The 24,010-nt window shown below is 40.7% G+C and overlaps 1 protein-coding gene across 1 annotated transcript in view; it reads left to right on the forward strand.

Moving 5' to 3' along the window:
* Positions 1–7,905: 7,905 nt before the first annotated feature.
* Positions 7,906–24,010, forward strand: part of ahrra (aryl-hydrocarbon receptor repressor a) — a 76,507-nt gene continuing 60,402 nt past the window's right edge. The window contains exons 1-3 of the mRNA XM_049565735.1: positions 7,906–8,472; positions 8,886–8,978; positions 11,129–11,310. Coding sequence (XP_049421692.1) covers positions 8,917–8,978; positions 11,129–11,310 — 244 coding nt within the window. The 5' untranslated portion in view covers positions 7,906–8,472; positions 8,886–8,916. The remainder of the gene's footprint in view (positions 8,473–8,885; positions 8,979–11,128; positions 11,311–24,010) is intronic.

A 24,010-nucleotide genomic window follows, 5' to 3' on the forward strand; every position in this document is an offset into this window, starting at 1 on the left:
TCGTGCCACTGGAACACTACTTTTTAGCTTTTACCATTATGCCATAATTTTCGCTTGAAGCCACAGTGGCCAGAGCACAGCAAATGATACACAGGCTCAGTTTAAAGGTATACTATGCAGGAATTGTCAGACATTGTTTGTAGAAAATGTCGCAAGTGAAAGTGAAAGCCAACCCCAGATTAACTCTGGTTTTTTGCAGTTGCGTGTTTTTTTCCGTGCTTTAATTCTTTGATTTTTGTAGCTTCCTCTTGGATGCGTGCTGCATATGGTCTGGCACCTGGTCGCTACCTTTTTATAAAGTCCCGACCTCACCTGCCCGCTGTGCCCTGGAGCATCCCAACCATAGCACAATGAGAAGAAGATAAGAAAATCCAGGCAGAGAACAGTCTCTGCAGATGAATACACTGACAAACACTTTTAGTGGGCCATACTTGATGATTTAGAGAGATTACTTTTGAGTCTATACATTTTGGTTGGTTTTTTTTTTTTAGGAAAATCCTGCATAGTATACCTTTAAAACTTCCATGGGCGTAGCAGTTCAAGTCACATTAAGCAGCCAAGGAGGTGTAAAAGTCTTGTGTGGGGGCTCATAAGAGGTTTTCAATGACTTCAAGATCCCCTTAAGACATGTTTAAGGCCCTTAAAACTACTCTGATTTGAATAATAATTTGTACTAACTAACTAGCTATAGTATAATGATTGAATAACTCAACTATGAATTGTCAAAACTTCTCCAGAATCTATAGATATGCAAATATTTTGTATTGCAGTAGTTTAACACTGGACAGATGATGTTTCCTCCTGAATCTGTTGTATATCCGTGTTATATAACAACTTCCAAACTTTATGATGTCACAAAAAGTGAAGTAACAACAGGTTTCTGTGTGTGTGTGCATGTGTTTAGAGAGATACACGTTCAACACTTACACCGCTGTCCACATTTTTGTTTTTAGAAGCTACTGTTACCATGTCACTAAAGTTCAGAAACATAGACCATCCCCAAACATGACCAAATAGCAACACACTGGTGTTGCTGAAATGGTTATTGATGACCTGGATATAGACTGGCCCGACAGGCAGGCGACAGGGTTCCTGTAGAGTTTAATGAAAAGCATCACTCAGTGTAGGAAAGCTGTCCTCTCCAGGGCTGTGGCAGATTGAGTGTTCAGATGTACAGTCACATGTGAGCTGTAAGAAACTGAAGGAGAGAAAAATACATTTGGAATATATTAACATCACTGTGGCATGTGGGCAGCAAATGGAGTGACTCATTCAATTTCCTCCCAATTGATTTCATCCACATACGGTTTTGATTGGATTGAATAACATTTAATAATATTGTTTTTAGCTGTCAATACAGTAGTCAAGGAATAGATCATGGGTGCATAGAGGTCATTAAATCAGTGATGTAGTCTGTAATGAGTAAATTAATTTATTTTAAACTGAATGTATTTTTAACTAGCTCTACTGCCACTGGTAAGATCCAGACAGCCTTAGCTAAGATGTCTGCTGCATCGGCTAAAAGTGGTCTCCTGCCTGTGGTAAAACGGGCTGACTGAAGGAACCTGAGTCTGTCGGAGTTGCACACTACGTTAAGATCCCCAGAAGAGATAAATTTTCACTAAGTGCCAGTTTTCCGATCTTCATCCCCTGTGCTTTCCTATAGCAGTACATACTGTTCTCCTTAACAGACACACTGAGGACAGACTAAAACAAAACCAAACTTTGGTGGTTTGATGAGCATGTCCCAAGGAGCATTTAGTCTTAATGTAATAATCATGAGAAAATATATCGTTTTGTCAATACTGACAAATCTTAAGGAACATTTCGCAACATCCACTAATGCAAATGTCCCGCAAACTCTTGAAATGTCACTTGCCAAATTTAAATCCATTTCATCTGTTTTTAAAAGCACTGGAACAAGTGACATTATCCTAGTACAAGGTAGAATATGGTAAATCACTCCACAGCAGTCAGGAAATTCACTCCCATTATTGATTTTCCTTGGAAACCAATAAACTCCCCCCATTGTATTTCACCTGTTAAAAGAAATACAAGATGTTACGATTAAGAACCAAACTTAATGAGCTGTTATAGTGCTGTGCTCCAGCAGGTGTGTGCGTGGAGACGTGTGGGACTGGGGGGAAATGTGAGGCAAGTGACTTACTCTCTGCTGGCGATGACACATTCTGCGTAACTTGCCAGATATGGAGGATTTTCCCAGCATTTGGAGTCTTCTCTAAAAGCTTGGGTGCCATTACCATGAATTTCACTTTGTGGCCATTGGCCTCTGGCTGTACACACTGGTGTGGTTTTCAGATGTGCATCACCTAGGGCAATGGCTTTACTACAGTGTGTATGTGTGTGTGTGTGTGTGTGTGTGTGTGTGTGTGTGTGTGTGTGTGTGTGTGTCCTGTGATGGTCTCTCAGACACTGTGATTTAGTGGGGAACAGGGATTGCAGGATTTAGCCCTCTGAAGCTTTCACTCTGAGCAGGATCTCATATTTTACACTTTCTTTCTGTGCTGAGTTCTTTTTCTCTCACTTTACTTCTCTTGCCCACTTTGCGCTCTCCTTCACCAGAGAGCTGTCAGCACTTTTACACATCCATCATTCTGTACAAGTAACAGTTGTTAATCAGAGCCCAACTACATCCACTAAGCTGTGTGCACAACTATCATTGCCTCGTGCATTGTTTGTCCAAACAAACAGTTGCTGCCTGACTTCACGTTAGCATTCCACTGTCAACATTCATCCTTGCAAAAGTGACTCATTTGCGCGAAGGATTTCCCAGCATCCTGGGTGTAATACAAGGCTGTGGATCTTTCACAGTCTCTCTGTCCCCCCCGTCTCTTATTCTGTGTACTTCACAATCACATACAGATAGAAATGGATCCACAGACACAGGATGGAGCAGATTATAGAGAGCATAGCAGGAACACAACCTCCATCTGACCCTTGTTTTGACCATAAAATGACCTCTGAAAAACGCAAATCCAAATGTCAACAAAAGATTATCCCCACAGTGTCCCATAACAGAATTTCCCCCCTCAAACCGATTGACACAGCTCTAGATGTGGGGACTGGCAGACATGTGACAGGAAAACATGAATTGGAAGTGTAGTTTGTAGGATATGGCTCTAATGGGTAATATTTCCTTGTTGTGTGAAACCAGCAAAACACTTATTTGTTCAAACTGTGAATGGGATGTTGAATGGGATGAAAAAATAATGTTGACATAACAACATGTCCATTAAAAATGCTCTGCTGTCGTTGATTATACTCCATAAATGTTGGCATTGTACTTATATTTCATATGTAGAGGATATGTTGAAATTGAACATTTCTTTGCATGTCAGTTTTCAGTTTTATGTTATGACAGTATTATGGATAACATGTGGTTCGGCTTAGACACAAAAACCACTTGGTTATGGCTTGGAAAACAAAAAGTCTGGCCTTAAAAGCACTGGTTTGGTCACTACCAACATTGCTGGACATTTCTCGAACTGACATCCGCCTATGTGCTGAAAACATGGCTGGACATGCTCCCAAATGTTGGTTAATAAACACCTGCTTCTGTTGCTACAAACATGGCTGGACATGTCTCAAACTGTGGTTAAAAAAACATGCTTTTGTCCCTACAAACACAGCTAGATATGCCCCAAAATGTCACAGCTGGATATTTCTCAAACTGTGGTTAAAAAACACTTGCTTTTGTATCTAGAAACACTGCTGGACATGTCCCAAATGGTGGTTAAAAAAAGACCCGCTTTTGTGGCAACAAACACGACTGGATATACCCTGAACTGTCGTTAACAAAAAAAAAACACCCACTTTTGTCACTACAAACACGGTTGGACATGTCCCGAGTTGTTGTTAAAAAAACACCTGCTTTTGTCGCTACAAAAACAACAGGACACATCCTGAACTGTCATTAAAAAAGACCCACTTCTGTTGCTACAAACACAGCTGGACATTTCTCCAACTGTGGTTAAAAAACACTTGCTTTTGTAACTAGAAATACTGCTGGACATGTCCCAAATGGTGGTTAAAAAGACCCGCTTTTGTTGCTACAAACATGGCTGGACGGGTCCCAAACGACATTAAATAGACCCATATCTATCACTACAAACACAGCTGGATATCCCCTGAACAGTGGTTAAAAAATGCCAGATTTGTCACAACAAACATGGCCAGACGTGTCTCCGAGGGTCATTAAATAGACCCATATTTGTCACTACAAACACGGCTGGATATCCCCTGAACTGTGGTTAAAAAAAAATGCTTTTGTTGCTACAAACATGGCTGGACATATCCATACCTGTAGCGAAAAAACACCTGCTTTTGTTGCAACAAGCACAGATAGACATGTCCTGAACTGTCGTTAAAAAACACCCTCTTTTGTTGGTCTTGAACAGTGGCCTGCTGCAGTCTGCTGCTTGGCAGTTGTCTTGCCCAGATGTCACAGTTGTGTAACCCTTAAATCAATCACAAGATCTATTCTGAGTTCTGACGCCTAAGTTACGTCCCTGTCAATAAGTTGTGCATTTCTACATTTTGTAATAGTTATGCTTTGTCAAGTGATTTTGTGCATCTCTGGCATTTCATTCTGTGACTTTAAAGTTTGTTGTCTAATTGTGTCCCGGATTTAAATTTCATAGTCTTACAAGATCAAAGGAGATCTATTCCTTGTCCCCAGAAAACCTTCAATCCTTTTGGTTTTAAAACACTTAAAGGTCAGTGTGTGGTTGTTTCTTACTGCATCTGTGAAAGAGATTTGAAACTTCACTTTTTTGTATGATGTTACGTGTGTATTTGTACATGTATGCACAGTGAGGGTCAGAACATGTGCCCTGTTTGACCTAAGAGGACCTCTTGAGCTGGTCATGTCCATTAACAATTCTCTGCTGTCATGGATTATACTCTGGCTCCGCAAATCCTGACAACACCATTCCTGCTTTGCAGCAGTGTTTGCCAGACTTTGAACTCTCCTCCTGCATTCTGAGATCAGGGTCATCCATGGGTGAGGTCATCGCCTCTGTCAGTCCCACCCATTGTTAGAGACAGGCAAAATTTAGACCAATAATGTAAATTTCATCATATTTTCTCAAAAGGTTTTCCCCAAAGATTACTGACGCACATCCACTTATTTGCATGCATGGTTGGAATTGTTGGCTGTACTATGTATTAATTGTGTTTTAAGTTGTCTCCCTATATTGACCATCCCATCAATTATGAATGTCCATTAGAATCAGACTTGTCATGTCACAGCTCCGCACGGCTCCTGAAGTCCCACGGTGATGCTAACAGACATCTTAATCAATGAAAGCCACACTTCCAGCTGGCAGATGGCTTTCAGTAAGTCCTATTTGGCTCTGTGGTCATTATTCTGAAATGTGTATTAAACCACACACACACACCCTTGTTGTGAGCACACACACGCAGCGGACACAGACATGCACTCACTCACACACACGGTCGCGTGCAAAGGTCTGTCCCAGCCGCGCTAGCACAGCTTTAAGCCTGAGCTAATCTGGAAGGCAGCTTGGATAGTGTTGCCAGTGGATTTGCATTGATACTAAAGCTCCCCGTAGCTTTAATGGCAGCCACTGACAGTGTTAACACGACCTTAGGACCTCTTCAGATCCCCTGCTCCACCTGTCACAACAAATAAAACATCACCCCTGTTGGATACTTTGAAACAGTGCCATGATATTTAGAAATGATCTTAGGTGGAACCGGACCACAGCTCCACATCTTGGCCATGTCACCGTAAAATGTCTCAATAAGTATTTAGCTTTTACAGATACACAGAGTGTGTGATAAATGCAATGACAGAAAGACTATGTTTAGTCATTTAGGCACTGTATTTACTTAATGTATAGGAGATGGAATTGCAATTCTTTGATGTGAAATTGACAGTGCAGTCAAATTTCATATGCAGCCAGTCATATTATCTGTATAGTATTATCATGGGTATAATTACTTTTTTATTTTCCATTTGCTCTATTCTAAAGAAATGCTATAACAGCCGCAATGTATTTTTACTTATTATGCCATCAATGTTGATTAATTTTGTTGGGCAATCAGGCAAGAAAGTACAAAAACAAAAATATACATATGAACAATCAACCCTGCCAACAACGCCCTCAAGAGTATTCTCCTATTTCTGCAATTGTATGTGTGATCACATGTGGCACAAAATCACCAAGGGGATTTTCCTCTACTATTTCATCTTTATTTAAAGATGAAAAGTGTATCTCAGTCATAAACTTGCATGAGTTACTCTGCATAAATACACAATAAGCAGTGAGTACTAAAGTGGTGTCACTTGACTGTTTGTAGTGCATAAATTTGTACACTAGGGTGCAGTGCAGCAGACAGTCATGCAAACTACATACTGTGCTTTTATTCTCAGACTATTCTTGTTTGTTTCAATGACAAGACACAACATATTACAATGGCATGCTTTTATTAGTTTAATGTTTCACAAGCAACCATTGGAAACAAAAATGAACATTTAAAAATCAAGTGATACAAATAATTCCTTTACAAACATACGGTAAAATACACAGAAAAACGTATGTAGTGGTTATTCAAGGTTCTTTATTTTTCATCTATAACACATATTTCAAACGCATCTGATTTGACATTCATTCTTTATTTACAGGAACATACATCTTAAGTGTATAGTCATGTGAGTGTGATAAAAGGATCCAGCCTTGGCATGACACAAGCTGCTGCTGATAACAGAGCAGTAGTAAACAGTCTGTATTCTTTGTTCCTTTTTCATTAAGGCCTATTCATTTGCAGGCAATATTAAAAACAAATATGAGACTTTTAGAGTAATAAACAAATTTAAACATAAAGATATGACGTTAGTAAAACAAACAGAGCCTCGACATTCAGTACATCACAACTGAAGCTTTTCAGTTGAATTCAATTAATTAGGTTGCTAATGCTTTTGTTGCAGTTTAAATCGATAAAACAATAAAATATTTCTATGTAAATTCACAATAGTGATTTCAGTATGGCTGACGATGTGTGCTAACTCATTATAACAAGTCTACAAGACGCCTCTTTATCCTACACTCCAAGCCAACCAGATTGCAAGAGCACTTCCGGTTACAAAATTCCAAATTAAACTGTGAACCGTTGAGACTTGTTAGAAATACAGATAACAAGGACAACGTTTAGCTAGCCCGCCAACACACTAAATCACATATTACTACAAAATAATTCCTCTCGCGCTCACAGTGGTGTCACACTTTTACTCCAGAGACTCTACATTGTGAAGGCTGTTAGATCCGTGACACAGTAAAGCTTTTGTTTTGAAGGCGTAATAATCTAACTTCCGGCGGAAATTTGGTCGCTTTACCGAGCTCGGCGCTGCACCCAAACCTGTCCCACAGATACAACTTCATTCTGAAAACTACGTCCGTTGAATTCATTATCGGTTAGAAGAGGTCCCGTCCAGCGCTGTTTTACATTATTCACGTGCGGCAGGGTTTCGTTGTTAGATGTGCGTTTCTCTTTAGAGGGCCGCGGTAGCAAAAAAAAAAAAAAAAAGCCCTCCGGTCCGTGAGCTCCGTCGACCGCGGATAGCCTCGGTGTGAATCTGGAGATTTGTGCTTCTGCTGCCCTTCGCGTGTGATCCCTCCCCTCACGCTGCTCAGAAAATGTGTGTGTGCTGCGCGCGGCTGCGGGCTCGGGTCGGGTTGGGCTACAGCGGCTTTCAAGTGCTCCTCGTAAATATGCAAACTCATGCACTAAATGTTGTTAAATCAAAATATAGGCTATATATAATTGAAAACAGATGACACTCTAATAATGTTGTTGTTGGTAGCGTTTTAAATATTATTTTAGCAAGCAAACAGACGCTGCAGCGACGGAGTAAAGAGAAAATACTACATATGCATCTCCTTAATGTTGCTGAGAAGCCTACCAATCAAAGGTTGCAGAAATTAATGAGAAAAACAGTCATGTATTATTCGTTGTCACGCTCCCACTCAAAAGCACTCGTCTCAAATATATTTAAAAGCCATATAAAAAGGATTGAAAGGTAGAAATTCACATTAACAGACAGCACCTGAACGCGGCATAGACTAAGCCCTGTGTGTGTATGTGCATGTGTGTGCGCTGGCGCTCTGTTTGTGAGGCAGAGAGTTGCGTGCGAAGAGCTCGACATGTCATTCAGAGGAATCCGCCACCTGAAACGCGAGGAAGTGAAGGCGACTCAATTGGGTATAAAGCATCAGCCAACATCTGCCCCGAGCAGTGCAAAGCTGATGAAAACATCAGCTCGGAGCTCATACAGGACCTCTCCGATTTATTTTATTTCCGTTGGATTTATCATTTGGCATAACCGAGTCGGTGCACCCAGGGAGACGCATCTCTTTTCTGCACTTTGAGTGAATGTGACTCCACAACCATCACTATACTGGAATTAACTCATACCCACAGGGATTTTGGGTCAGTGCTTATTTTTAATTTTGCGTGATTTTACATTTCAAAAGATCATTTTATTGTTTGTTTTTATGGATCTTGTGCTTTTGTAAATATTGATTAGATAAGTTGCACCAGTGTGTTATTTTGTAACTACTGGCAACTGTTAGTGGGCTATTAAGCTTTCAAGTGCAATGAATCTTAATATTCTGCTAATTCACACAGACTTTATTGTTTAAATTTTAACTACAGTTTAATTATAGCTATTTTGCTTTAATTTGGGGATGCAGGGATTTGCTGCATTTCACTATAATAGTAGCTTTTAATGACATAATGTGCAACAACCGGTCTGAACATGTTTTTATGCCCACTGTCTTGCATGTGTTAAGTTTCGCTCTCCAGCCATATTTAAGTTAACGTCTTTTCTGTCTCATCCGCAGCGCACCTGTTACCTCCACGGAGCGCAATATCATGATCCCTCCGGGAGACTGCATGTATGCGGGCAGAAAGAGGAGGAAGCCCGTGCAGAAACAGTTAAGGAGTGATAATCAATCTGTGACATTTGTTAAATCAATGCTTGCTCAGAAATGGTTGCACATGTTGATGCTTTTTTTTTCTCTCCTACTGTGCCAACATGCAAGGGAAACTTCACTCTCAGACATATGGTCTGTCACATTAAGGAGTAGTTAAATTATAATGAATCACAGGAAGTTAGAGAGCGGCAGCACCATGAAGGTGTGAAAGTAACGGTATAAGCTCCAGTTGGTATAGACTGCCAGTTTTAATATAATTGTAGCACTAAATAACATGTCATAATCACATAACCAGCAGTCTAATAATCATACTATTAAGAGTATAGCACTTAATATAAAGTAGATATTTGATTATAAGCCTCTTAAGGTTTGATATATGTCTGTATTTCCTCCCTCTTGATCCCTAATAATTGGCAGTGGAGTGACATTTAGCATTTTTTATTCTAACTTTGCATGTACATGTCATTACCCGCAGGCACAGGAGTTAAAGCGTGTGCCTGGCTGACAGTAATTTAGGTGTCTGTGGTTTTCAGTGTTGAGGACAGTTGTTTTTTGGGCCATCTTGTCAGCTGATGTCATGAATAGTGAATTGTAGCTTATGTAAGATTTTGAAGAGGGAAGTGGTAATTTAACAAGGCCTGTGGCATTTATAAAGTTTTCATGTTTTGCACCGCCTTTGCTGCTGATCTGAAAGGAAGTCTTTGCCACATCAAATCTATACGGTTTGTGCAGTGGATGGAAATATACTTTTGAAATTCTACTCTGCTAGTTATGACGCTGGATATTTCAGGGCTTTGAATTATAATTCAGTGCCTCCAGTCATCCATTGATTTTCTTTGTTTAATATTTGAAATAATGATGTTGTTTTGTTTCCTTTAGTTACTCATAAATATTGTTGCGCTCAGGAGGGAAGTAAACTTGAGATTATCTGAATAATCTTGTGACGTTCAGATGTTTTTTGTACCAATAGTAGCTAGTGGAGAACATGTGATTATTCATTAATCAGAGTAAGTCAAAGTCAAAGCTTTCATGTAAAAGTATTTGTCTCTGTGGAGATGAACAGAAAACTCTCAGCTGTGGAAATAGGAGCTGACCATTACATATGCGGATCATGTTTAGTTCAGCTGGTAACGCTGTGGTACCCCATACTAAAATACACAAATAACTGTGCCCGAGGAGCATTTTACGTGCTCTGCGGCACTGAGAAGTACAGTGCAATGTGACCAATAACATTAATATCACGAGTTTCTGAGAAGAGAAGAACAGACACAGTGGATTTAGGTAAATACGGATACATCACTTAAATGTAAACCTACAGGTTTCATGTCAGTGTACAGAGAGGTTCTGCAGGGAGAGAAACAAAACTCATTTGTTTTGTCTTGCGAAGAAACATATCGAACTGCTAAATAAAGAGACTCGTCATTGGAGGAAAGCCAAGTCATTGTGGTACATTGTGTATTGTGGAAGGCTGAGTAAAAAAAAAAACATAGTTTAAAGAAAGAGGGACTTGTGCAGAGTGTGGTTTATTTGGTCATATGTTTTACTTTCTTGCCATACTTTTAACTAGCGAGAGACAAAACATGAGTGTAATTATTATACAGAGGAACAAATATTAAGCAGAATTGACCTATCTAAAAAATAAATTCATAACAATTGCACCCTTTAATTTTTCACACTGATCCAAAAAAATTAGAGAATCATATAAGCTCCACATTTTCCCCAGAGACTGACTTGATATGAGTTTTTGTGTAAGATACATTTAATACAAGATCTTAACCAGAGTTTAGAATTTAGAAAATTATATAAATAATAATTAATAGCATCTTTTAACATCTTTAAGACCAAAATCATGAGGGGTTGGCGAGTGTACGCTTTATTAAAAAGCTTGTGTCATGTTGTGTGGATGAGATTCAAACTAACTTTGCCATTAACAGTAGCGAGGCTCTGACAACTTCTCCGTGTGCTGCTGTCACTTACTGCCTGTTGAGTACTTTCTCGGCGTAGTCAAGTATGTCCCAACTAAAACACACGATTTAGTCGAGACCCTTTAGCAGAAACTGCTCTTATTTTACAGCTGAATGCCTGACACACGTCCCAATACCCATTTAACCCCGTCTATCTCTCGCCCCCTCTATCTGTCTCATCATCAGGAAGCCGTCCTCTGCCAATGAGAAAACCAACCCGTCCAAGCGGCACAGAGACAGGCTGAATGCTGAGCTGGACCGGCTGGCCAGCCTGCTGCCGTTCCCCCCGGATGTCATCTCCAAGCTGGACAAGCTGTCCGTGCTGCGGCTTGCAGTTTCCTACCTCCGTGTCAAGAGTTTCTTCCAAGGTAGGTTGAAAATTGATTTTAGTGGCAGGTGGAGGGGGTATCTAATTTATGAGTGTGGGTGTTTTTGTCTGAGTAGACGGCGTTGATAACTGGCATATAGGTCAAAGTTGTCCACCTCTGATACGCATTTATTATAAAACTGACCAACTAACAAATGTGAATTGATTCTAAGATAAGATGTAATGTAAATATCTATATTATTAATAGCAGTTGTAATGTTTATTTTTATTCTTAATAGCCACAGAAATAATAATATCCTGTTTTCTGTGGAGAAGAAACATGAAAACTATTCTGCAATATTTTAAAAAATTGTCTTGTTAAAAATTTTATATATCATTTAAAAAATATTGCCTCTTAAAAGCTGAAAAAAAATCTTGTGTACCCCTTAATAATATTAGTCAAACACATGTGTTGAATGGGTAGAAATCCCAGAGGCTTCGTGACATGAACTGAGACAAGAGATACTATCCAGTCGAGCAATTGGCAAAGAGTTAACAGCACAGTTTACATTATAGGAGTTGTACTCTTCTGTGTTGTCTGGACACATTGTCTTAAAGGAAACACTTGTTTTTTCCGTCACTATTTTTTGTGGTCGTGCCCCATTAAGCGATATAACAGAGAATGTGTTTCTTATTTTGTCTAACTCCCCTGTGTTGCCACCTTTCTTTTGGGGTTTGTTTTATAATTGAAGTTTTGTTTAGTTAGTGAGAATTATTTATGATGATTTTAAGAAGGCGTCTCTGATAGCATCAGTGTCAATATGAGGCATGTGTATCTATTCACTCACCCCAAATCCCTATGGCCCCTCGGTGTCATGTAGTCACATGTAATTAAAACGTATATTGAGGCACACTCTTGTTTTCCCACCCTCCCGCCATCCACTGAATGCCTCCCTTCCTCTCCTTGTGTTGCTCCACAATCCGTTTCAAATATTCATGGGCTGCTCAGCATGTATTTCATTGCTGGTAGCCTCGGTTGCTACCTTATCAACTCAGAGGCTGTTGGCACAGCTGGATGCAACAGCTCCAAGACAAGAGGTAGTGTTTTTTTTATAATGAAAGGAAGAATAAGCATCTCCTTTTTGTATTCTCAAAGAAAATGCTTGTAATAAAGTAAGAGGGAGGATGAAGGAAAGAAGAGAGCTGTGGAGAGGAAGCAGAGGAGAGGTCCTGTGAGGATCACTAGTCCTGGGGGCTGAAAGAAAGCCCTCATCGAAATCTGTTTTCTTGGAGACGTTGGCGAGGGATTTGTACGGTTCCGACCAGCTGAAAGTTTTGCGGCCATCCCCTCCTCGACACATGTGCCTCTCCTCTTTCACCTTCTGCTCTTCTGATCCTCGCAGTACCCTTAATCTCCATCATCTGCTGCCTTGGTTTTGGCATGGCACCCAACAACTGGCATCCTGTTGGCCGGAGTCATGCAACTTTACACAACACACTTACTTGTTTTACCGTGAATGCTCATGTAGCTTAGTCATCACGCAAAGTTGCAGTACAGGTGCTAATTGGACTTATCAAAGGTGCCTTTCCCGGATAAGGGATCACGCAGAGATAAAGACCGCAACCGCTGCCTCAACGATGGGTGATGCTGAGGAGTGTCGGTGCCGAGTGAGAGCTGTAAATGGCCCAATCTTCTTGGAAAATAGAGAGGACTCAGTCATGTGTGTAAACCTGCTAAAAGTGTTGAAAGGTGTGTTGAAAGTGAGTGGGGTTGTTGCTCATGTGTTGTCAGAGTGTTAATAGCTTTCTGTGCTCACCTTCCAAAGTTACAGTCAGTTTTCAGGCACTAATATCAACAGTACAGGTGGCATTCATCAGGTGTTATGAGCTCTTTAAACATGCATTAATGCCAAAGCCTCTATTTGTTTGCTCTACCTCTGCTGGATGCCTTGTCATCAGTGGCAGTTGTGACCAGCTTAGCTGGCTTTTGATGCTACGCTAATGAGATTAATCAGAGTGGAACATGAGGGATTTGGTTCTGTATACATCTGCAATCTCTGCCCTCCCTCTCTTTGGTCAACTCACCAAGTCACAGTTCCAGTTTTTTCCACTGATATTTAAACATGGAGTGTGGCCATGGCTCCTCCAGATAAATTTAAGATGACGAGCAACAAGTATATGTCCACATCCTTCCTGTGGTTTGGAACAAAAGTCATAATCATCTTTTTTTTCTCCTCTCCTTTAATCACCGAGTCATTCACTAGACACATGCTAGGAAACCACGAAACCTGCAACCTTAAGTGTCATTTGCATTTATAAACTGTCCTATAGAGGAGGAGGAAAGAATACTCTTCTACTCATACTGATACAGTTCTCCTTTTTGTCCACTGGGGGGACTGTGTGAAGTTGCCACTTAGTCATGACTGGTGTCCACTTCATTTGGTTGTGATTAGATGGGTACGGTATTTGTCGACTGCACTTTGTTTTGTTGTTTTAAAACAGATTTACTGTTAATTTACTCCATTATAAAACAGTTGAGGGGATAGAGATACAGGAGGAGAAGAAGAAAATCGTGTGGCAGGTGGTTTTGGAAACACACTGAGATTCTACTGGTTGTCTCTTGTTGCGTGACTGCTAAAGGGTGGAACAAAGTGAACAGTATGTACCTATGTACTTTATGCAAATATACCCTAAGGCATAGTGTGTGTGTGTGTGTGTGTGTGTGTGTGTGTGTGTGTGCGACATTAGACAGGGATTCACTTCAGCTGCGATGTGCTCAGGGGCACAGTGAGATATATGACCTGGGATGACTCTGTGTGCTATTACATGACAAAATATAAGAAAATAAGATATAAGATATAAGATATAAGATAATAAGAAAAACACATCTTTCACAAGGATGCCTGACACATAAATATAATTGGATGTACAAAAATATGTTCATATTCCAAATCTCATAGTCCTCTCAGCTGATAACCATTTCTAGATGTCCACATTCAGACTATTATGAAGTTAAACTGAAAAACTGATTTCATTTTTAGATGGACAGTCCCTCTGGACAAACATTTGTCTCTTCACTTGTTTCAGTGATGCTGCTATCCCAGTTATCTCTCAGTTGAAAGAGCACAGTGGAAGTACATACAATCATACCTCAGTATACCATGGCACAGGTTAAGCATGCCGAGCCAGCAAAAATGGGCCACAAGTCCAGAGGGGCCCCTCTGAAAAATAAGAAATAAAATAATAATAATATTTTTAAGTCATCAGTTCATAGCCTACAGGCTGTGTGGAACTCTTTGTCCCATGTTTTTTTTTTGTTTTTTTTTTTTCATTTTTATTTTAGGTCAGGATATCTATATTTTCAGCATTTTTAGGCAGATGCCCAAGCGAGTAGGTCCATGTGAATGTGTTTGTGTGTGTGTGTGTGTGTGTGTGTTGACAGTCAGCAGGCTATAATTCCCTTCTCTTCAATGTTAGGGCTCTGCCCTCACTGTAATTGCTGAGCTTGTTAAATATTTACCCTAAGGATTAACTATCCCTCCTCCTTTGTCTTTCTGCCCGATTGCTTTTAATTCTCCTCCGGTGTGTACGTGTTTTTTTGGAGTCCGATTTGTGCGATTGTATTTCACTGCTTTTTGTCTCATTATCTGAAATTAGAATTTTGCTTTGTTTCAAACATTTAATCAGGTAATGACCATACATTCAGAGGGGATCAGGTAACTAAAGGCACATCTTCAAGGGAAAATTATTTGGTATTATTACTGAGATGCTGACAGGGGGCTGTTTTTGTTTATTTCAGGGACATAAAAGCAAACAGGATGTTTTGTAAAGCAACTGATGCAAATTCAGAGTGTGAATCGAATCACCTTTCCTTTTGTTCCTCCTCTTTTATCCTGTGTCACTGGACTAAAATAAATTAAAACAGGCTATAACAGAGCAAGCAGAAGTCAGCAGGGCTGGAGATGAGAATCACATGGCAGTTACAAGGCAGAGAACCTAGAAACCACATACTGTAATACAGGGCAGCTGTCCCTCTTCCCACCTGTTTATAAGGTGTGTTGCATTGCTATAGGCTTGATATTATTTGGTATAATTCATGCTAATGCATTTAAGTTTGCTGCTGGCATCAAATATGGCAGCATGGTCATGGTCCTTACGCCTAAAACTATGATGCTCTAGGTACTCTAGCATCAATTTTGGACACCCAGCATGGATTTATAAAGAGGATAAAAGGATAAAGCATTTGGGGAGAGGCCCTGTTCATGCCTATTAAAGTTGCGTTAAGTTGCATACTTGCTTTTGGCCATGTTGTTGCGCTAGTTTGTCGTCTCTGTCAAGTAGCTGTCCGTTAATCACTCACTCTATAGCATGGAACAGCACTTCAAAATATGAGCCCTGTGCCGGAAATTCACTGTACTCTAAAATGAAGTGTGTTTTTTTACAAACTTAACACGTTTGAAGGTCACTCAGAATGGACCTTTGACCTACTTTTGGGCTGCAACCCACCAGTAGGGAACCACTGCACCAGAAACTTTAGTTGGCAGAATGGCTAACTTCCTGTTTAATCGTATAGCTCTTCTACACTACTGAAATGTTGTTGGATCTTTTTTCAGGGGTTGTGACACTCAAAAAAATTATCCACTGATTTACAGACATTTCTTTCAATGGGAAAAAGTCTTTTTGGGCCCAATGGCATCATGTGATGGTCTTGGAAGTTGTAGTTACACAGTTTGTCCATTATGTCAAATTGGCATCAAAGCCTGGTGCTGTTCCTGGGGTTTGACACTCAGGGACGCCATGTCAGTTTTCGTTAGATAGATGCCTATTGTCTTTTCGTAATAAATTTCAGTGTTTACGGGAAATGTAGGTTTTATCACCAAAACTACTTTATGTTGTCTGACTAATGTGATGTACATGACTTATATGACATTTAACTTAGTGTTTCACATAGGACATGAACACCGGTCTCCTGGGTGAGAGTCCTGTGTTTATTTGAGCCATCAACCACCCCTCGCTCTCACCCAACTTGTTCTTTCTCGCTCTTTATGCTACGTCATTGCCACAGAATTATTGGAAAGCCCAGTACGTCACATTCAGACACTAAAGGCTGCCTTGTGTGTCGGAATCAGATGTCGACAGCTCTGACCAAGCTGCTGTATTGGCGCCCTGGGAATGAGAACAGACTGTGTGGTCACATCCAGCTTCATTCCCTCTCACACTCTCTGACGAAGCAGAACATTTTCAAACAAGTATTCTTTGAGAAAAGGTAATTGTAAAGCATGTGAGCTTGTGACCAGACGATTGGCGGTTCAAATCCCCAGAATAGCTGGAAAAGTTTCAGTTGGCAATCACACTCTCCTGGACAACTACTGTTGAAGTACCCCTGAGAAAGAACTGCACTCGTATTTTTGGAACAGAGCGTGGCATTACATTGACATTAAACCCTGACAGCTAGTACAATGTGTTAAATGTAAGAGTGTTGGATGTGTGCATTACTGTTACGTGCAGTGGTGGCTATTTTCACTCCATGTGTGTGCAATGAGGTGTGATAGACTCTTATTTTGACGGCGTCTGTCACCATATCAGGTCTTGACCCTCATGGCACTGTGATCAGATTCCCCATCACACCCTTGGGGGAAAAAAAGCAGTAGCACTTGCACTAATCCATATGTATATCTCATTGCCCGTATCTCGCTCTGTCCTCATCGTCATTCTTGGGATCACATACACAAGGAGTGTATCCTACCTTTCGTCCAGCACACTAGCTTCTCCACCCACAGTATTGACTCACAGGAAAATGCTTTTGCGGACCTTCAAACCACACTGCTTTGTGGGGGTTTTTTTGCATAATTTGCATTTTATCCTGTTCTTCCATGTTTCATGTTCTGTTCCAATTAGAGAGCAGAGGAAATCTGAAGTTGAATGATGGGTTTCAGATGAGTTTAAAGAGGGTGTTTTTTGTTGTCTGTGATTCTGGGGAAATGGTATGACCAACATCAAGTTTCAGTTAACTCCTCAGATGATTAAAATCACCAAATTGCTACCTCTTACAGGAACCTCCTTTAAATAAGTTGTCTGTATTTGCCAGTAAATGTAACTTACTGCCTTATTGTTGCTTGTTTCATGATATTATTTATGATGTTATAACATTGTATTGTAAAACTACAATACAGAGAAGTGAAATGACTGTATCTCATTTTAGATCAGCATGCAACAACCCCTGTGTCCTGTTTGGCTTTTGGCATCTGTATACTATCAGTTTTACCACTTGTAGTTCTATACCACACATCTATGGTTAACTGAGCAGAAGCTGAGGCAGATTATTTAACGCTTTCTGTTTGATATCATCTTGCAGTGGCTTTTCAACAGAAGTGAGCTATATATGTCACTGCTGTCAGTTGGGTTGGAGAAGTCTGTGCCTTCCACTGTAATATTGCATGTACTATATCTAACATTCTTCCCATTTATCCATTGCAGAATAATACATACACACATATTATTCAACACACTTTGGCTTCTGACCTTCATTTGTACACTCTCCTGCATAGCTTATGCATTTTTTTTCTCTTTTTGCATCTCAGAATAGACCTGCACATTGACCTCCATGAGACACCAACAGCCTGGAAACCATCTATATGTCTTCAGTGCTGTATTGCTTAGCTCTCAGTAAATGATCCGCCCTGAAAATCATCAATGTCTTGCAATACATCATAACAGCCCCTAAAGTTACCACCAAAACAAATTTCATGCCCAAATATAAATGCCTGTGGTGTAAACGTATCCACATTGCAGCAAGGTGTATTTATAAATGTGTGTGTCTGGAAGCCCTCAATTAAAGCCCCACCTTCCCTCATAGCTGTCAGTCCAGTCACAGCGTTGACAGGGTATGGGAACACACAAACATAGACACTCACAAAATGTGATGAGAGATCAAGTGCAAGTATGCCTATCTGTGCCAGGTTTGGTAACGTGACATGCCGATCGCCTCACTACTACGCAAAGTCCATACAACAGTGTTTAGATCTGCACTGCGCGTCTGTGTTGCTAATCTCCAAACGTGTGTCAGTCAGTTTCAGTATGTGTTGTCTGCCTCTAACTGCTGGGTGAGCTATTATAAAAGAGGAAGAGAAAGGCCACAGAGCCCACAGACTCACGGCAGGCATACGACACTTGTGACGTCAGCAAGCAGACAGGAGACAGTTTTGTAACTAACCAAGTATCATGCAATAGAGGAAGGATGGAACAAGGCAAAACAATCAGTCTAGATCCTTAGTCTCTCATCTACACATTTTAAGAGAATTTCCCAGTTGTAAGCCCCCTGTGCCAGACTGCTGGGGTTAATCTGTTTCATGTCAAATCTGTATCAAATCGCGTCAGTACAAGTGCAGACAATTTGCTTACCCTAAGAAGGAAGTATTGCAACATGATAGCAGTTTCTGAATGGAGTCTTTGCTCAGGGGTGAAAATATGTATCAGGTCACATTGTAGATGGATTTTGTGTTTACTAAACTCTCAATGACCCCACACTTTTTCCTTCCCCATATTCTGCAACCCAATGGCAGACAAGACTGTAGGGCAGAGGCCAAGACAAATCAGCAGGCTGCGTGAACTCTAAATGAAGTGAAAAGGTTTAGCATTAGAAAGGTCAACATGTGGTCAATTCACTGCTGTTTTCAGAGTTTGAAATAAAATGTCTTCTCGAAATTTGAGAATCATATACTACAGCCGCTTCACATTCTTAAATGTTGCGGGGAGATAGTATTGGCAGCTTGTTCAAATTACACTCCTAAAGTCCATTCCAGCACAATATCTGTTCATGTTATTACCCTGAACTAATAGTTCAGCCAGTCACCTTTTTTTGCTTTTTAGAGGAGCTCTATACAATAATCAGAGCGTATCTATGATTTAGAAGGTTGCCTGCACATGGCTCTCAACATGGAGGTGGCTGAGCTGGCAGCTAGCAGCTAACGATGCTAACAGCATGAACAGGGCTAATAATGGCAACAGTGCTGACAGAGCGACTGGTGTTAATCAAGGGAAACTGAAGGGTGGGCTTTGTCCGGATATCAACAGTAACAGCAGTGCAAAGTGGTGGCGATTAGCTAGCCAGTGGGATACGAACACAGGACAACAAGCAGCTTGCATTACATTATACACAGAGAGAACTTTCTCCGCTAAGGATGCCTTTACTCTGCTATATCTTTACATAGCAAATAGTGGTTTGTTGTTTTATTAATATTCTAAATATTGTATACAGCTCATTTAAAGCACCCACACTGACACGAGGGGAACGTGCATACTCTGTACAGAGGGGCTCCCCCATCCTGGGGATCAAATCCCCCACCCCGGGTTTGAACCAGGATCCCTCTTGCTGTGAGGTGTCAGTGCTACCCACTACACCACTGAGATATAACATGTTAATGAGTGAGCTTTAAAGGTGTTACTTTCGGAGCTACTCTGTTTTCAGTCTTTTTGCTAAGCTAAGCAACTTGGCTGCAGTGTATTTACTGAACAGATACAAGAGTTGTTGCAATTTTCTCATCGAACTCTCTGTTTATTTCCCAAAATTTGAAACTATATGTTTAATTTTCTTTACTCACTGATAGTGTGTAGGCTGCCTGCTCAGTGTTATAATGGCCTATAGCCTATCCCAGCATGGGTGGAGAGTTGGTAAATACTTTTGACAGGTCCCTCACTGTAAATCTAAGATCCACTGTTTAAATATTTGTGTGCATTGCATATTTGGACAGAGGGCAGAGTTAACACCCACTCTCCAAAAGGCACTTGTTGAATGTAGAGTTCACACTTATCCCCATGTTCTTGCAATTACGCAGAACTGCCCCTCATATTTATTTTGCCCCAAAAAGTTTGAAATGAAGAAATAATGATTCTCATACGATTGTAGATATTTACTAACTATTTTATTAGAATCCAAATAGCCTAATTTTGGTTCTTTCAAGGGACCTATTCAGGTTGACCTGTGGCACTAATATCATGGGCTCTCAGGTTGTGTCTATGGACTGAGTGCACAGCTCATTAACCCATTTGTTACATCTGTCTATCCCTTTTTTGAAGTGAACACTCAAACTCACTCAAGGTCCAACCCTTTGACCTTTTCATTCGCCTCTGTTGTTTGACCCAATCACGGTCTTACAGGGATTAGGAGATAGAAATCAGCGGGAATCAGTTAAACTTCTTGGGTAATTAGTATCAACTTGACGAGCTGTGAATCAATGCTTGCATGCTGATTTCTTGATGCCTTAGCTGCATAGGGCGATTGCACATTTCAGTCCTCCAGCACGCAATGCTTCAAAGCCCAAAGGATCCGAGGACTTCAACCCATCAGCCCATCATATCAGTTAAATGTCATATGTCATAACAGGCCTGAAGACAGATATGAGCAGACTGGCCAGCGCTATTCTGGTGTTGGTGGCACGACATCTCCAGTTCACCCGGATCTGTTCCATTACAACACTTACATTATGAGTTATAAAAGGTGATGCTATGAATGGCATGTTTTCTTAAAGAGGACCAAAGCGGCATTTTTTTCCCTGAGTAACCAGCACAACTGCCAGCAGGTCATATTCTCACGATTTCTTTTGACAGTTCATTAGATCATCTGATGTAGCTTCTCATCCTGATTCACATCAGTTTTAGTGATCAACACACATCAGTAAACCCTTATAAGACCTAGTGATGTGTATTGATTAAGAGCATCCAGGGAGATAATGGATCACAACATCCCAAACTGTGTGTGCATGAATGCTGTTGAAGCAGAGAAAATTTGCTCGTATGTGTGATTATCATCATCAGATGGGGGTTCACATCCTGTCACCCCATTTCCATCTATGTCTTTTATGAATTTTTTGTCCTTCTTTCTTATTCTTTTTTCTTTGACCATGACCGTGATAACATTTCCCCCCTCACCCCTTTATTCCCTTTCTCCCTCTCTATGGGGTTCTGCCCTTCTGTTTGTTTCACTGACCTCTGTGAAAGAAAATCACCCCTCATCTCCATGTGCTTCATGAAGAGTGCGTGATCAGGCTAAATGCCAGTGCTCAGGCTTTTCTCCTTCCTCTTTCCTACACATGCGATGTCTGTAATTCCGTGCGACGAGTTCTATATACAAATGTAGATGTATGGCCGCTTAATACATTTCTAGTGTAAATGTTAATGTGTTCTCGCTGTTATGACTAACCTAATACCAGTGCTCAGGGTCTTATCATTCCTTTCCTTTATTTTGGCATGCTAAAACCCTGTCCATTTGTTGTGAATGGGGTTAGACAGACATAGGTTTATACACTAAAGTCATATCCTTTTAATGATTTTTTTTTTATTTAAGTTTAATAAAATTCTCTATGGAACATTTTAACATGTTTAAATTTGACCACTTTTATACTAAAAATGGTTGGGTCAATAAAGCAGTATTGGAGTTAACCACACCAAGGATGCAAGGGTAGAAAATGTGTCACATGTGACCCATGTGTCACACCAATCAAACACAAGATAATGGGTCAGATTCACACAGTTTCTGTCATTCTGTCATCAGGATTATTTACCCAAGCAAAAATATAGCACAGTTTGGACCAACCATCATCTTGGGTTTGATTGGGACCCAATGGTTTTCTACTCATGGGTCCTGTGTAAAGTTAACCCAGTATAGCGTCTCTGCCATAACAACCAAATGTGTGGGTAAATTTTGACTTTATTTATGCACCCAAAAAACAGTGAGTGAAAACTGACCCACTGGTTTTCAGTGTGCATAAATGTTTCCCCAAGACTCCCCAAGAGGAACCACCTCTTAAATTATATTGAGATCATTGTCAAAGTCACTCTAATGAAATTATTTAAGGTGGGATAACAGCTCCTTAAAGTGGGATGAGATCATTTTTGTTGCACTATCACCACAAGAAAAATCACACTAGTTGCTTTATATAGTATATTTCAATTAAAATGCTATATATGCTGTATATATATACTACCCACCCAAAGGTTCCATGCTAAATTGCACATTAGTTGCATGTCGTCTCACTCTCCCACCCTCTTGCATGTGTGTTTGCCCCCTCTGCTGTAATCAGCCACACAATAGCTGTTAACTAGCGCGACAGGACAGCCACGCTAATCCCTTGTATGTGTCGAGAAGCATGAATGGAAAAGCCGCCTTATGCATTTAGGATCCTCACAGCTAACTCATTAGTTGCTTGAATCAAAGGCATGACACTGTCTTTGTCCCTTCCTGGCCTCTCGTGCCTCAGACACTGAACTCGCTTGAGTGGAGTTGGGCTCTGTCGGCCGAGGGAGGAAGGGGGGGCAACAGAGCCCCCTGGGATCACAAAAGGCCATAAGTGAATTACTCAAATCAGTGCTGAGGGGGGCCCCATTAGACGCTAACTGTAACAGCTAGTGGCGGCCGCTCAGCGAGGGAGGTGTGTTTGTGTGCAAGTGTGTGTGTGTGAACAGACGGGTAGAGTGTGTGTTTGAGTTTGAGTGAGTGTGAATAGACAGCCAGGACTCATGCAGAGGGAGCAGAAGCCTTTGTTGGCCCAACACTATTGTTGGAAGCTGTCTTGTGTAATTACTGCCACAGCTACCGCCTAGCGCGCTGCTCTGCCTGAGCAAAGGAAGCTCAGAGGGACAAGGAGGGAAGCAACAAGCGCACCGAAGCCCCTGGAGTTTGAGTTGATAATTATATTATGGAAGCACTTTAAGCATGCAGTGGTGCTGCAAACACGCTGACAAATCCCAGCTGTTGTTTTACATAGTTTATAATATCATGGCATTCAATTAGAAATCTCACATGCTGCTCTGAAGTCAAGTAAATTTAAGGTTCAGAGGGTGTGCAAACTGTAGTTAATCTACAGTTATTGAATGGTGATGTTATTGGCAGACGTATTTCTTATTACAAACATTTGTTCTGCTTTTGGTTTGCAGTGTAGCTGTGCTATTTTTACAAGCATGCCACTGTAGCATGCTTAACCCCAACTACACCCCTTTTGGCTTAGATTAACTAATTTCATATTGCCAATTTATATTCATCCCCCCACACAACAAACAAATAGACTTTGTTGATCTCCATGCAGACATGGAATATGGTTTACAGATTCAGCACCGCCCAAAGCCACATGTTGAAAGCCCATTTGATAACTCATTAAGCCTCGGAACAGTCATTTTTTTATTTGTTGTGGCATGCGGGCAATTCTGCTCAGAATCAGCTTTTTGAGTTTATGAAAAAGTTTTGCGACTGTTTATTATGAGATCACTGAATTTAAAAACTGAATCCATTTTGCAGCAGTGCTGGAATGTGCATGACCAAAGAAAAAGCCCTACATGTGGCCTTGATTGGAATTCAGCATTGCAGAATTAACCAAATCAGTAGTTGAATCCAAGAATCAGATTTTGTTATTGTCGAGCCTGTCTGTGTCCCTGAGTTATTCTGTTTGCATGCTTTAGAGACAGCCCACAATGAACTGATTGATGACATAGATTCAGTCCCCTGTTGCCTCCCGAGTGCACACCCGTGGCCTATTAGCTACAGCACAACCAATTTAACATGGCCACCCGCATAAAAAGCTCACTGGTGTCAGTAATGCGATCTGTTGATGGCTAAACCGAGCGAATGGAGAGGCTATTCACAGCGGCTGATGAATGAACTCAGCGACACTGCTGCTCTGGCACAATACCGAGCAGCATCACACCAAGACAAACCATCGGAGCAAAAGGGAAAAATCACAAGAAAGTGACGACTCAGTTTAACAATCTAT

This window comes from Epinephelus fuscoguttatus, linkage group LG21 (genome assembly GCF_011397635.1).
Source record: "Epinephelus fuscoguttatus linkage group LG21, E.fuscoguttatus.final_Chr_v1".
In the NCBI taxonomy this organism is placed as follows: Eukaryota; Metazoa; Chordata; class Actinopteri; order Perciformes; family Serranidae; genus Epinephelus; species Epinephelus fuscoguttatus.